The sequence below is a fragment of the Rhododendron vialii genome, chromosome 4a (assembly GCF_030253575.1).
Source record: "Rhododendron vialii isolate Sample 1 chromosome 4a, ASM3025357v1".
NCBI classification, from domain to species: Eukaryota; Viridiplantae; Streptophyta; class Magnoliopsida; order Ericales; family Ericaceae; genus Rhododendron; species Rhododendron vialii.
Window position 1 is genome coordinate 2,024,674 of NC_080560.1, and position 15,327 is coordinate 2,040,000.

The window sequence follows — 15,327 nt, forward strand, 5'->3', positions numbered from 1 at the left end:
ATTTGGAAATATATGAAAAAATAATATTAAAAGTTGATTCTCTACCTACCAAAATTTAAAGGGTTCTTCCTCTTATTCTTCATCATATATGGGCAGTCAAAATATAGAGGCAATCACACCATCAATTTATCCCTTCCTATGTCAGCTAAAAACAATATTCATTGTCAAGGACACCATCTATGTATCTTGTGTTGATTTTAATTTTGGCCAGTTATCCCTAAATTTCCATGTGCGTTATTTTAAAAGTTTTGATTTGCATTTTTTGTGGGGGTCCATGAAACGAAATCGGGTTATACAAAAAAGATAGAGTTTATGATCGAGATCAGCGAAAAAACCCACCCAAAGAAGCACGGACCCTTAAAAGAGTATCGTCCGATACTCCCTTTTCGTGTCTATTATTATGAGAAAACTTGTAAGAACTTCTGCAGCTTTCCTAATTGTCCCTGTTTTTTTTTTTTGTGTAAAAATTGTAATATATCTCCACCGCTTCGTCGTCATACCAGTTAAATTGTCTATTAGTATGGTTGGAAAACGTCAAGAGAGCTGATTCGAAAGTGGGAAAAAAAACATACTTTTTAGGGGAAATCTTATTTACGGAGCTCCGTAAATAAGAATTTACGGAACTCGCGACCGTCGAAAAGTATTTTGGTCGATTTGGACCATTGATTGCTAAAATGAACGGTTGAGATCTTGCAGGTTCCATATTCGTTTTTAAAGGCTACTACTTACTTAGCTCCGTAAATAAGAATTTACGGAACTCGCGACCGTCGAAAAGTATTTTGGTCGATTTGGACCATTGATTGCTAAAATGAACGGTTGAGATCTTGCAGGTTCCATATTCGTTTTTAAAGGCTACTACTTACTTAGGTTTTCGTTCATTTCAAAGTGCAAAGTCTATATACTTTTGAGCAATAGACTTTCGTTCATTCCTAAGTGAACCGAACCAAAGTATTAGCAAAAACCTAGAATTTAACCAGGTCCTCAAAATCAAAATTCAGAATTTCTTGACAAAAATTACTTATGGGGTAAAAGTTACTCTGTTAAAACCCAAAACTTTCCCCCAACAAACAGTACACCCATTGAATTTTTCCACACCAGCAGTATAAGCAAAACCCTAAATTAATTGGGTTTGATTGAGCTCCACCAAAAAAAAAAAAAAACGAACAGTATAAGCAAAACAACCCACATAATAACAGATTATTAGCAAACCCACCCAGAAAACAGAGTATTACCAAACCCACCAAAAAAAAAAAGTATTAACAAACGCACAAAATTCTTTCTTGAGTTTCCAGCAGGTAAAAATCAGAGAAGTTACCTGTAGAAAATGATAGTTGAGGAGAGTGATATGAGAGCAGAACAGTAGAGATCAAGCGAAAGGGTTTTGCAATTTTGGGGTTTTTCGTTTCAACATCGGGTAAAGAATTTTAAATGGTAGAATGGGTTTCTTGTCTTGAGCAAATAAAGCCACTGATGACAGAATGGGTTCTACTTCAGTACTCCACTGAATGACGTTTTTGAGCGGGCAAATGGTGGAAGGCCTAAAATGATCCTAACCATGGGTTTGTAGCTTGTTCAATCTGAGCCGTTGAGCACTTTAGTAGAACCCAATCATGACCATTGTTTCATGTGGAAATCAATCTGAGCCCTACAATGTTTATATATTTTCAAAAAAGATGAGCTTCCTTATCAGATAGATATATATATATATATATATATATATATATATATATATATATTATGGGTTATCACCATCCCATGGGCAGATTCTGATTTCTGTTGCTGATGTCTATGTTAGAGCATGTCGTGTTTTCTGTTAATCCAACTGGCTTTTGACACTAATTCATCCCTGGTCCGTCCAGGCTATTCTTCGCGTAGTAAGTCCTTGCAGGTCTCCATCCGGGAACTGTTATGCTTTTGTAGGGCTTTTTGTTGGCTTGGCCTTTACCTTTTATGTAATTCAGACTCTCTCTGTGGTTGTTTAGTTTATATCTATTTGCCCTTTTCCTGCCAGGAAGCCATGAAGCAGACATACCAGAGAGCTCTGAAAGCAGCAACTGATTTTGGCTACCAGAAAGAGAGTCCTGAGTTAGTGCTTATTTTAAGACCCTCACAACCAATGTGTCTGATTTCCACATGCATGCCCTTGGCCTTAATGTTTACGGACATCTTGTGTGCTTTGAGGGTAATGCCTTGTCTCTTCAAAAAAAAAAAAAAAAAAAGGTCAATGCCATGAACGGTTCTTTAATTGAGGAACTTTATACCACTCCTTATCAATGGTTATTTAAATTACACAACAAGGAGAAGGAAGATTGAAGAATGGTAGTAAATTCCAAGAGAGAGTAAATTCCAACATCCTGATTTTGCGTATACATCTGAAAAAGAATAGGGATTAAAATATAATTTCCACCATCCGTTAGCAATGTTACATTCAATTCTATGTTACAAAGACAACTTAGTTTACGAGGCAGCATCTTTGGACTCCTTAACGTCCAACTCATGCTCTGCTACCATGCTACAAGAATTGGGTTCCAATGGCGACCCATAACGTCCCTTTCCTTGGGTGGAGAATTCAGCATTTCCGTCGTGCACTGTACATCAGGGGTTATGCCAACTTGATCTATGTCATTAAGTGCCGGTGATATACTTTGCTACAGTCACGAACAGAGCAGATCAATCATGGAGCTCCGTAACACTCTGCAGTCACCCCAAGAACAGGAAAAATATGTTGAGGTACTATCAATGTTGACTTCCTGGAATTAACAGCAATGGCTACAAAAGTAAGCAACATTCAGTAAAGTTTGTTCCGACTAACCGGAGTCATCTTTGGGTTCAACATTCTCTAGATGAAATAAGGATTCCAATATGCTAATAACTGTATCTAAAAGTGCATTCTTGACAACATAAGCTAAGGAAAATTTGTCGTTCTTAAAAGTAATCAGCGGTCCATCCATGAGCTGTTGAGATGGCCAATGCAATCTTCAAGTCACATAGTAAGCCAGGGGCTTGAGCAGTGTCGTCACTTTTTTCCCTCTACAGAAGTGTGTTGGCATGGTTTGAGTCAAGACTATTAGCTTCTCCAAAACTAAAACAAAAGAACCGGACTAAAACTACCTGCCTAGTTCTTCAAACTGTGTGCAAGCAGGAAGAACTTACGTACAAAGTACAAACTTTTTTGGAAGAGGTTAGTAGTACATGAATTTTTCCTTTCCCCAAGGTTTTGTACCCAACAAGGATAGCTCGGCCATTGTTGTGTAGAGCTCCAGTCAAAATCTCACTTGCACTTGCAATTTCCTCATTCACATGTTTCAGCAAAGAGAAGTAAACATGGCACTCAACCTATGAGATAACTATACGTAGTACCTTGATGTTTTAGCATTATAGCCACGAAGAAGAGCCCACTCAAATACTCCGTGGATACATTTCTGGAAAAATAAAAAACATGGCTTTTTCCTAGACGAAATCAAAATAGGATTCAATCTAAGAAGTATATGGGATGGAAATGGCATATGTTCCAGGTAATTCACTTGACATATTTGACCCCCGAGTAAAGTGGTTTCCTGGAAAAAGGAACTTTAAGCAGAAGGTCGGAGACTAACTACAAAATGGTAAAGCAAACGCAATTAGACAGTGGCGTTGATTAACTATGGGAGCCAAATATTGTAAAATCCCACTCCACTGGAAGAACTAAAGAACAGTATCTATAGCCATACTTCAGGAGACGACTAAAAAGTAAAGCTCGCATTTTGGAATAAATCCCTCACGCATAATACACTCTGATCTACTTCCAAAAGATGAATGGAAACAAATGAATGACACCAGTGATATGGAGAAATTAGACTCCTATGGAAAATAGCAGAACAGAAAAACAAAAATGAACTGTAAACATGTACCACACAAAATGGGGAGAGATTTTCACTGGATATGTTATTAGAACTGGATCCCAACTTCTAATTATTATTCCAGAGAAAAACACTTGACGCAGGGCTTGGTATTAGCATCGAGATGTGAAACAAGATTTAGCCTTTGGATTTGCAGGTAGGCAGTAATGTCCATCAGAAGTGGCTGGAAATGCAACCAGATGACAAGATTTACACTTTATAAGGCTTATGGAGGGACTTACCAAGAGAAAGGAAAATATTCGAGAAGCCAAAGAAATTCATAAAGCTTATTTACTTCACTTTTTCTCGTCTGTCTTCCACACTCTCTTTTCCTTCATTAATAACTTCACAAAATAATCATCCAAACATAGCCAGAGTGTTTTGGGGGCAAAATATAAGATGCTATAACTTTCGGCCTACGAATTTAGCACACTTTCCCTTCACCAACCTATAGAACATATAGGTCTTGAACTTATGCAGTATTCATCAGGCTCACAGATCATAAGATAGCAGATACCATATTCGCTACTTATGCAGTTGTGTTTTGTTATATATGATAATGAGAAATCGTATGAGCCTACATACCTTGGTTTCATGCATAAGGGTTCAAATAAAGAGTCTTCCCATCTCTGTCAATGTGAAAAAGTCCAAGTTCTTCAGCCATCCAATAAGCAATTGATAAACATCCGGGCCCTAAAGAAACAGCAACCTGATATTTTCACAAAAGAAGTACTCTCTGTCTTATATGTCAACAGGAATGGGAATAGAAGACTAAAAATTGAAACCACCACCCATCTGATCAACAAAGGCATGAAAGACATACTAAGATATTATCGGTGGACATAATAGAAAAAAACTTATGAATATTTGCGCATTATATCCAAGAATATATGCATTTGCTTTGCTGGGCGCAGCCAGATACGCATACCTAGACTGGAACAAAAAGCTAAACCAGGTAATATGAAAACAAGATGGCGTAAATATTATATGAACATTACAAGCATACTTACCCATATGCAGTATACATATATGAAGATGGATTCATGTATGCGAATATACGGATAGGGGAAACTAGGGGATGGAAGACATAGGAACTAATTATTGTTTTCTTTACGTTACTGCACAAAATGTAATCTTTTTTTTATGACTATACGAATCACCCAAATCCTCGTAATCCCATCTCTCCTTTCTTTCCCTAATACAGACCTAAAACCTAATGCAGTGATTCGATAACTAATTATCATATATCCACAGTGTTTTCCCCAACTTCAGAGCTTAAAATCTCTCTCTCTCTCTCTCTCTCTCTCTCTCTCTCTCTCTCTCTCTCTCTCTCTCTCTCTCTCTCTCTCTCTCTCTCTTCTTGATCAATGCAATTCGAATAAAATGAATTAATTTCACCATTTTTTTCATGTACATCACAATTCAGCTATAGCAAAACGCAATGAAACTATTCAATAACTCAAACTTCATATATCCTCACTGTTTTTCCGAATTTCACAGCTCAATCCCACTCTTTTACTTCTCGATCAATGCAATTCGAACCAAAAGACTCAATTTTCCCCATTTTCTTCATGTTAACAGCACAATTCACCATTTAGAACTAAAACAAGAACAACGCTTTCCCGTTCAATCTTTTCACTAGAAGAATCACCCATACCCAGCTGCAGGCACATTCAAAACTATCGATAGATCGAGAGAGACAGAGACAGAGAGAGAGAGAGAGAGAGAGAGAGAGAGAGAGAGTACACGCAATTCCTTCTCCTTGGCGACAACCATTGCCAAATCTTCTTTAGGAATTTTCATGATCAAAAAGAAAAAATTTATCCTCTGATAAAAGGGGTTTGATACAGTGCAACCAAATCTATTTTCACAGAAATAATTTCACTCAAATCATCTCCGATTACATAACGATCAGCGTTCGATTAATATGATCTTTAACAGGTTTTATCTTCTTGACAAGCTCTAGAACATGTACCATTTCGATCATTGAGAAAAACCGGAACGAGATCAAAATTTGACGAATTCGCGTTGGAGTTCCTCTTTTCGAAGGACCTCGCAAGTTCAACGGCCAGGTTTGTACGAGCGACGCCGTTTTCATCAACATGGGTTTGATACAGTGCGGGCATATTTGTTTTCAGGAAAAAAAATTCACACTAACCGTCTCAGATTATGTGTTAGTAGGTAGTTGATTCAAATAATCTTTGATATGGTTTATTATCTTGACAATATCTAAAACATTAACGATTTTGATCGAGGAAATAAACCAGAATCAGCTCGCAATTTGACAATTTCTTGTTTCCAGATGACTTCGCAGGGTCAAGATGAGAAGTCTTTATGATTAGGGCGACGTCGTTTTGGAGGAACCTCCGTGTTCAACATACGACCTTTGAATGAATACCGGTGCACACTGTTTCGACAAAGCTCGCGTCTGCCATATGCGGGTTTCTAATGAGAGCCGATACGATGCAGCTAACCGAACTCCAGTCGTCGTCCCCATTTCCCCCAAGATTTCTCTCTCTCTCTCGTCCCCATTTCCCCCAAGAACGATCTCTCTCTCTCTCTCTCTCTCTCTCTCTCTCTCCATATTGAATTTCACTGAATCTTTGTTCACAAACGGGTGTCAATCCTCTGCAAAGCCTCACATTTTCACGTATACAAAAGCTCAATCTTCATCCGTATTGCATACACTTCAATTTAGGCTATTGATTTCATTATTACATAATTTATTTCACGAACATCTTCTTTGTTGGTGCTGGGTTTTTTTTTTTTTGGCAATTCTTGTTATAACCGCCATGTCTTTACAACCAAAAGTAATTTTTTTTTTACTTCTTTTGATGTACCTCTATGGAATATTGCCCTCTATTGATTAGCTGCTGTATACTTGGGTGTGGTCGGATCTCTCAGCTAATTTGACGGTACATAAAACGAATTCTAGAGGAAAAATATCCTACGATTTGTATCATCTCCTTCATTATATGCTTTAAAACGAATCCGAAATGCATTGTGACATTCAAACTATTTGAAAGAAACCTCACTTCAATATAGGGTTCGAATAGAAGAAAGAACCATACTTCGATTGTGTTCTGTCTAGAATGAGACTAGGGGAGCAAGAAACCTTAGTGCGATAGACCTTACTTGAGAGACTTGAAATTTTGAGTTAAATTTTATTTGAAGTATATGTATAGTTTGTTGGTATGTTATTAGCTTTAACTATTTTTAATTGAATATTAACTATGGCTATTGTATCTAACGTATCCTGGTACAATTTATGAAAACAAAAAACGATGCACTATATAGTCTGTAACTGTAAGGTCTGCCTATTCAAGATAGAAAAATGAAAATTTTCAGGAAGTCAGACCTGTATGCTATCTGGAAAAATATTAGCCCACCTAAAGTAGGGCTTTTTGCTTGGATGGCTATTCAAAATTGCATTGCATCTAAATCTGTTTTGGTTTCTAGAGAGGAATCCTGAACAACAACATTGACTTACTCTGCAACTTAGAGGGAGAAACTCCCAATCACCTCCTTCTCTGTCAATATGCTTGGCAGACTTGGACTGCAATAATACAGTGGTGGAAACTGGTCTGGGTTAGTCCTCCTAGTCTGATGGCTTTGTTTCAATTTTGGAACCATAACAAATTCAAGAACTTAGAAGAGTTGTGTTGGATGGCAAGCTTCTATGCTGTTATTTGGACAATCTGGCTGTGTAGAAATGACTCAGTTTTCAACAACAAGGTGTGGGAAGTAGAGGAGATCATTGACTTCGCCAAAACTAGGATGGCTATTTGGATCAAAGGAAAATATATAATATCAAGGACTACTCTGATGAAGATTTCAAAGGTGTTTGGATGGCATCAGAAAAGTGAAGTTTTAATCCAATTTCTCTTCCCTTGGTGAGCTTTCTTTTGGGGTGGGGTGAGTTGGTTTGGATTGGTCTTGGGTGGGCTGAGAGTGTGGTCTGTTTTATGACGGGTGGTGTGTCTGTCTTGCATTGGGGTTTGTTGGAGATTACTTGAGAAATTTCATTCCTCTGTTGCTTTGATTGGATTAGTTTGCCTATGTTGATTCTTTAATGTCTAAGAAAGCGGTGAAAGAAAAGGGGAAAATCCTTTGGATGTTGGTGGAGAGTATCATGATTTATAGAACCTCACACACAATATCAAAAAATCAACCATACAAGTTTTATGGTCAGCGGATTTATTTGTTCATTTGCTGTGAACTCTCTTGCATTCTTCTTCTTGACAGGAACGCGTATGATTTAAAAGGTCGTTTTGTCCTAATGAAACTCCCCTTTGCTCGCGGGTAACACGAAAGTTTCTTCTGAAAAGAGATGATTTCAGTTTGAAGAGGAGCACACACAATCACATGAATATAGATAGAAAAACATGGCCTGAGTCAAATGCATAATTCTGGAGTGGGGAAGCATTTTCAAAAAACTAGTGAATGAGCACTTGCTTTCTCTCCTTAAATCACTTAGTTCCCTTTGTTCTACTCTTATTGTTCTACGCCGTATGTACACCCCATCATTGGTACTAATAGTCGGACTCAATCCAAAAAGTTCAAACTCAATGGTAAGAGTAAGATTTCTCCCAGTAAATGACAAGGTTGTGCTTCATCGAATCAGTACAAGCTCAAGGCCGATTCCACACGCAGAATGAGGGTGTTTGAAACTTCGTCTTGAAGAATGAGGGTGTTTGAAACTTTGTCTTGAAAAAATGGTTGCGTTAATTTCAGTACAATAAAGGGTTTTTCATCAATAAGAGGCTCTAGTCATGCATTTTCTAGAAGGTGGATTTTGATGCAAAAGGTCATGGAACCAGCCTAAAGTCATATGCATTAATTGGAAGGTAGATTTATAGAATCATTCAAATAACAGTGAGAGTGTGTGTGTTTTCTCTATCTGGGCTGTTTGGGGAATGTCCTTTTCTTGTCTTTAGTTTTATGTTTTGGTCTGTAATCTAGGGTGTGTGGTTTGTCTTTTATTTGTCTTTCTCTTTTCCCTTGCCTGGTCTCTTGCTCGGTTTGGTGTCAGGTCTGGTTTGAGTCCGTCATTTGGCTTCTTAGCCCCATATCAAATGGAGTGAGAATCCATGGAGATCATATGTAATCCTGCTGCTGTTGGTTGTCACTGCTCATTTGTCTGAATCCAAGGATGCCCTCAACCATCACCCGGGGAGCTTTTTCTCTGCATTTTGAAACTCTGGCAGCGATCTTCTCTATCATTTGAACCTATGCTGTGTCCAAGTGATGCTTTCAACCATCACCCGGCTTATCTTTGTTCAAGTGATGCTCTCAAACATTGCTGTTGATTATTACGCTGCTCTCAATCACCACCTACTGCTCTCTCACCTGGTGAACTACTATGCCAAGCGATGATAGAAGATTATTGAGGAGATCTTATTCGGCCAGTTTCTGGCTGCTCTATAGGATCACCTTAATGCTGACTTGCTGCTGCTGCTGCTGCTATCTTTTCTTATAAGGATTGTTGGGATTGTTGGGTTCCTCCCATGTGTGTGTCAACCACAGGAGAACCCTCCACTGGTTTTTTCTTTTTCTTTCTGCCTATATTTATGTATTGAGGGAGCAGAAGAGGTGTGTGAGACAAGAGGTGAGGCTGAGGGGTGAGGTGAGTGGGGAGCCAGTTTGGCTCCCGGCGGTGAGCCGGAATGTGGCTCCCGGAGAGTTTTTTCAACCCATTGTATGTATGTGTGTGTATATATAAGGAAGGGTGAGTTTTGCTCTGAAATCAGTATGTGGGTTGTGTGCGTGGTGTCCCTCCGGTCCCAACAAGGATGTCTTCGTATGAGAATGTTTTGATGCTTTCTTTGGTCTATGCTGCTGCTGCTTACTTCATTCCTCTCATGTGAGGATGTCTTCATTTGGAGGTTATGCTGCTAAACTTTGAAGATTTCCACAGCTTTTGTCAATCCTGGGGTAGCAGGAGGGCCACCCATTCATGCTTGCACTAAAGATTACTAATAAAAGCCCTTGGGAGATTAGCTGATCAGATTAAGGAGTCAACTATTTTGGTTTTCTGTATCACCAATCTGTTTTAGCTCTCTTTTATATGTATTGCCCACCATCTCTCTTTACTCTTTCTTCCAGCATTTCGCGTGGATGGACTTTCCCCTTACTTTGCCTATGAGGCTATGAGTTTTATAGTCTTTGTATTGGTTTTCCTCGATATACCCTTTGTCGAAATCTCTGGTGCTATCAACTTCTTTGGAGCGAGTCCATAGAGAGCTTTGCTTCATTTTCAATTGGGCATTTGCTAGTGGACGGTAGGATTGGTCTCTCATGATTAGTCAATGTGTGAGTAAACTGGTCCGAAAATTCGATTTATAAACAAAAGGGTAATGTATTTAGTACCATGAAAGGTGTAGTATAATTAATTCCGTTACACAATTGATCCAACTAGTTTGTGTGTCCAATTATATTTCTTCACTATTGATCTCGTCAAACAAATGAATCCTAAAGGAGGTAAACTACTGATAGTTTGATTTATGATAGACTATTCCAAACTTGTATAAAATCAAATTAGTTGATACTTCAAATATCGAAATTCAAGATATTTGAAGATTGAGAATAGTACTATTTCATTACTACAGCAGATACTTCAAACCTTCAAATTTTATACCTGGCAAGGAATTATATTCAAACTCAAATGAAACCTTGAAAAGTTTGAAGTATTTATTGGAATTTGGCACTACAAGACCAAAAAATATTAAAATATTAAGGTGTGCAATGCAACCCCGCCCCCCACCCAAAAAAAATATATATACTTCAATTGTAAAATGGTACAAATAGTTGCAAAGTTTGTTATACTATTACTGTATATTTTAGGGGAGTGATTTTCGCACTTTCCAAATTTTTAATCGTACTCAAAAATCAACTTTATATTGATTTTTGCACTCTTCAAAGTTAACAATTTGAAGAATGCAAAAATCAACTTCATTCTCCATATTGATTTTCGCACTGTCCTTGGGAGTGTGGTTAACAACTTGAGGGAGGCGAAAATCACTTCCCATTTTTGACTAGTTTGTTTGGAATAATTTTAAAGTATTTGTTAGAGCCTCCCAAATAAATACTACTCCTATCTAATTACTAATTTGTAGCAAGGGGGTGCGTTAGGTAGGGATTGCAACGATGCGGATCGGAGGTGGTAATTGACATATCCGAATCCAAACCTTCCATCCGACCTCCGAATCAGCCCCGATCCCCGATCGGATATATTTCCTTACCTCTGCATCCGCCCCGAACGGAGAATGAAGACCGATCGGAGATTCGGATATCCGAATTAGAAAAAAACAAAACAAATTTTTGATCAAAAAGAGTATTTGGGGACAGATCAGAGATCAAAAAAATAGATTTCGGATATTCGGGGATGGAGATCGGATTCGGGGCGAATCGGATCGGAGGCAGACTTACCTCCGAATTTGATCCGATCCGATCTCTGATTTTTTTTTAAAAAAAATAAATCTGAATCCGTCCCGATATCCGAAAAATCCGATCCGTTCGGAACAGATAACGGACCGGATGCGGACGGGTCGGCCGAGATGGCCATCCCTGGCGTTAGGTGCATGTTCTGAAAAAAATAAAATAAAAAAAAGGGTAGTTAGGTTAGGTTTAGGTGCATGTGCTTTCCACGCGTTTGAAGGATTAGTGGGGGGGGGACCATCGTAATTTATTAGTAGGAGTAATTATTTAGGATTAAGCATAACAATAAAAGTCATACTCCGTATTAAAGAAGGTAAACAAAAAAGCCGGAAAGCGAATCCCTCCACGTCTCACGAGTACCTCTCCCACGAACCCGTCACCCTCGATTTCCCACTTTCCCCATCCAACGGTCATCTTTGTTCCTATAACCACTAATTTTATCATTATTATTAGTAGTATGGCAATATGCTTAGTAGCATCTAAATTTTGTACTAACAAAGCTTAGATGGTTTAAGTGAACGATGCGAAATAAAATATAATATAGTATTACTTTCTCTTACATGCAATCCAAATTATCCAATAACACATGATATAGTGGCGCAAAGCCAGAATTTTGACTTGAGAATCCCGACTTAATAGAAATCTATTTATCTAAACATATTCTTATTCACATCACATATAGTTTTGCTTTGGGATATGGAGTAATACATTTGTAAATTGAAATTGTTATAGCTTAATGTAGTAAAAGTATATACTACATCAATTGCCGATGGAGTCTCCGCCGTACAAAGGTGCTACCCACGTAGACATTTTAGAAATAGATCCTATACAGATCAGTGTGTGGGGTCCACTGCGGGTTCTACATAATCAATCCTAGTCGTTCATCAAATATAAGACATTTTTTCAAGGGCTCCCGTTAAAAGTCAGCTCAATCTGATACTTATAAATACTCGATCCAATCATCTAATTTTTCATTAAGATTTCATAATAATGATAAGTTAGATGGTCAGATCGAGCACCTATACGCATCGGATTGTACTGATTTTTTTCGTGGGGGGCATTGAAAAAATATTTTACATTTAATGAACGGCTCGAACCGTTTATGTAAAACCCGTAATGGACCCCACTCACTGATCTATGCAGAATCTATTCCTTAAATGTCTGCGTTGAACAGACTCATTGAAAATCAATTGTCAATAGGCAAAACAACATCCGATGCTATTAACCAAGTTTGCGTAGCTTTTCCCGGAAGATGTGCGACAAATTCCAACAAATGTACACCGCGACACAACCTTTAACTTCTCCCCGAATCTCTAAATTCTGCCCAAAAATAACCAAAATTCGAGGAAGCCGCCATGAGCAGCTCACTCCACCACAGCCTGCCTTCATTGAAGCATATATATATAGTACAAAGGTTACCTAAACTTCCCTCTTTGCGCTTAGGGTTTTAATTATCTTTTTGACTGACAAAATCTGCCATATCCACAACCTCGTGATGCAAATTGTCTACTCTCCAACAACTTCACCAGCGTCACTCTCTCTCCTCAGAGCTGCCAGGCTTGGATTCTCATCCTCTCTCTCTAGAGCTACTGCTACTTCACTTGTTTCTGCCTCTCACTCCTCCTCGCCTTCTCTGATCAAGTACAGGTCCTTGAGTTCTTTTCCTTCCTTCCGATCCGTTCGGCCGTGGAGTCACGGTGGTGATTGGCGTTCGCCGCTCAGTCTCAGGGCTCAGATCAGATCCGCCGCTCCTGTGATCGAACGGTTCCAGCGGAAGGTCGCTACTATGGGTATAGTTTGCTTCTTTGGACTTGAATTATTGAATGGTGTTATTGATTAGAATGATTAAAAAAATATACTAGTTTGCGTTTACAATTGGGTAGGGCGGTTATAGGAACCAAACTACCCGAGTTTAAGCTCGTGTTCGGTCGTTAAAAAGCTAGTTTAAGATTGGTTTGTTATATGAACACTCAATCAATCTTGAACATTTTTTGTGAAACTCGTTAAAGTTTCAAACCAAGCTTAAACAAGCTACTCGGCTTGTTCGGCATAAAAAATTGTAGCTACTCGAGAGATCGGCTCGTGTTCGGCTCTTAAAGCTTGTTTGAGATGAGATTCTGTTATCTTAGCTTGAGCATATTTTTGAAACTTGTTAAGTTTTTATACCAAGCTTGATCAACCACTTGCTTGTCTCATTCGGTTCGTTTATCACTCCTGAATATGGGGTGTTGATTTGGTTCTTCTATTCTGAAGGTGTGATGGACTTGTTTTTCTTTATTCGACTATGCTAGCTGTTCAAATGGAATAATTGTCTGTAAGTTGGTGTTTACTTTACTAGTAATACTTTTTCCCAAACGTTAAAGGGTATAAATGAAGCTGTTTACTTTACGTTGACTTTGAAAGATTTGTAAGTCAATGGATTGAGAGCCCGTTCCAGAACCGGAATAAGAACTTATTTTTTGTCTAATAATAAGGTGTGTTCCACAAAAGAGTGAATAAGTACTTATTTTTAAAAAATGTAATTTCAAGCTCAAAAATCATGTGCTTACGCAAATAATTTTCCTATCACTATAGATCTTGTTTGATAGATCTCATTGAGATCTTTAATACGGTGCAAAAAAATTGAAAATTTATTTTTCATTTACATTATTTTTGAGTTTGAAAATGTGAAAATAAGCTGCTTATTTTGATTTTGTGAAACAAAGCTCCAAAATAAGTACTTATAAAATAAGAAGGTTTCTGAAACGGGCTCTGAGTGTTAATTATTGGTCTATTTTAAGATATTTTAAGATACTAGGTTTGGTTGTCCTACATTTTGGCCTTTTTTCATCAAATAAAAAGGTAGCATGTTCTTGTATTTCTTTACATGTAATTATCCACGAACGAAACGTCTTGCTTCGGTTATCCTTTTCTTTCTTATTTTTTTCGGGGCAGGAGACTGTAGCTGCCTATATTGCCATAGGGTTGTGGCTTAATAGATTCAAATGGAATAGTTTAATGTCCATGACTCCATGGCATGTCCTTAATTTAATTGGTGTCAAAACAATTCATAATTTGATAATGGTATCCGGTTACCTTCAGTTCCTTAATGATGACGGTTCGTATTATCAAGATTTATCGTACAGATATCACTATATTAGTTCTGCTTTCATTTGAATAAGTTGTTAATTTTTACTAGTTCTTTAGTTTCGTATTTTAGGGTCATTGGGTTGTTGTTTATGTAGTTACTAGTATTCAATACTGAACTTCAAACTCAGACTTATCTTTTGTCATTCTATTCAGCTTCTGAAAATCCATTCAAGGGAATCTTTACCAGTCTTCCCAAGCCTGGAGGTGGCGAGTTTGGAAAGTACTACAGCTTACCCGATCTTAATGATCCAAGGATTGGTATGTATTTTTGAATTCTACATGTTGCTGGTTGACTACCCATTTTTAAAGTGGTATTGCCTCACATTGTGCTCTGAAGATCTTCATAGGCTTTTTATTATTATCTGAATTGAACATTATTTTACGTTTTGAAGAAACATTATTGTCCAAGATTTTCTCAGTTTGAAACTATTTTTATTTATCTTGTTTTCTTCTTTGTGGAAAACTTTCATTTTGCCAAGGTTTGGTAGTTAATTTGAATAGTTACCTTTCAGTATTTTGGGTACCTTTCCTCGATGAGTATTTCTCCTTTCATTTTCTGTTGCATTGCAGATAAACTTCCCTACACTATCAAGATACTTTTGGAATCGGCAATACGGAACTGTGATAATTTCCAAGTTACTAAGGCCGATGTGGAAAAGATCATTGATTGGGAGAATTCCTCACCGAAGCAAGTTGAAATTCCCTTTAAGACTGCCCGTGTTCTCTTACAGGTTGATACTATCAGCTTGGCTGTAACTTGTTAGTTATATGGTTTTGCTCCATTTCTGAGCATTTTGTCTGCTTGTTAGGATTTCACGGGAGTTCCGGCTGTGGTTGACCTTGCTTGTATGCGGGATGCTATGAACAGGCTTGGGGGTGACTC

General features: G+C 38.0%; 1 protein-coding gene and 1 long non-coding RNA gene across 6 annotated transcripts in view; one reads left to right on the forward strand and one right to left on the reverse strand.

The window, feature by feature from the left end:
• Positions 1-2,304: 2,304 nt before the first annotated feature.
• Positions 2,305-5,892, reverse strand: LOC131322408 (uncharacterized). 5 transcript variants are annotated; one of them, XR_009198829.1, is made up of 4 exons: positions 5,625-5,892; positions 4,889-4,996; positions 4,464-4,571; positions 2,305-2,694 (listed from the first exon to the last, which is right to left on the reverse strand). It is a non-coding gene; the product is annotated as an uncharacterized LOC131322408 (long non-coding RNA). The 5 variants fall into 5 exon arrangements; XR_009198827.1 differs by lacking the exon at positions 4,889-4,996 and having other exon boundaries at positions 4,464-4,673; positions 5,625-5,890; XR_009198826.1 differs by lacking the exon at positions 4,889-4,996 and having other exon boundaries at positions 5,625-5,882.
• Positions 5,893-12,621: 6,729 nt separating this feature from the next.
• Positions 12,622-15,327, forward strand: part of LOC131322390 (aconitate hydratase, cytoplasmic-like) — a 9,137-nt gene continuing 6,431 nt past the window's right edge. Inside the window, exons 1-4 of the mRNA XM_058353699.1 lie at positions 12,622-13,105; positions 14,598-14,702; positions 15,015-15,175; positions 15,254-15,327. The exon at positions 15,254-15,327 is cut by the window's right edge and continues 19 nt beyond it. Coding sequence (XP_058209682.1) covers positions 12,811-13,105; positions 14,598-14,702; positions 15,015-15,175; positions 15,254-15,327 — 635 coding nt within the window. The 5' untranslated portion in view covers positions 12,622-12,810. The remainder of the gene's footprint in view (positions 13,106-14,597; positions 14,703-15,014; positions 15,176-15,253) is intronic.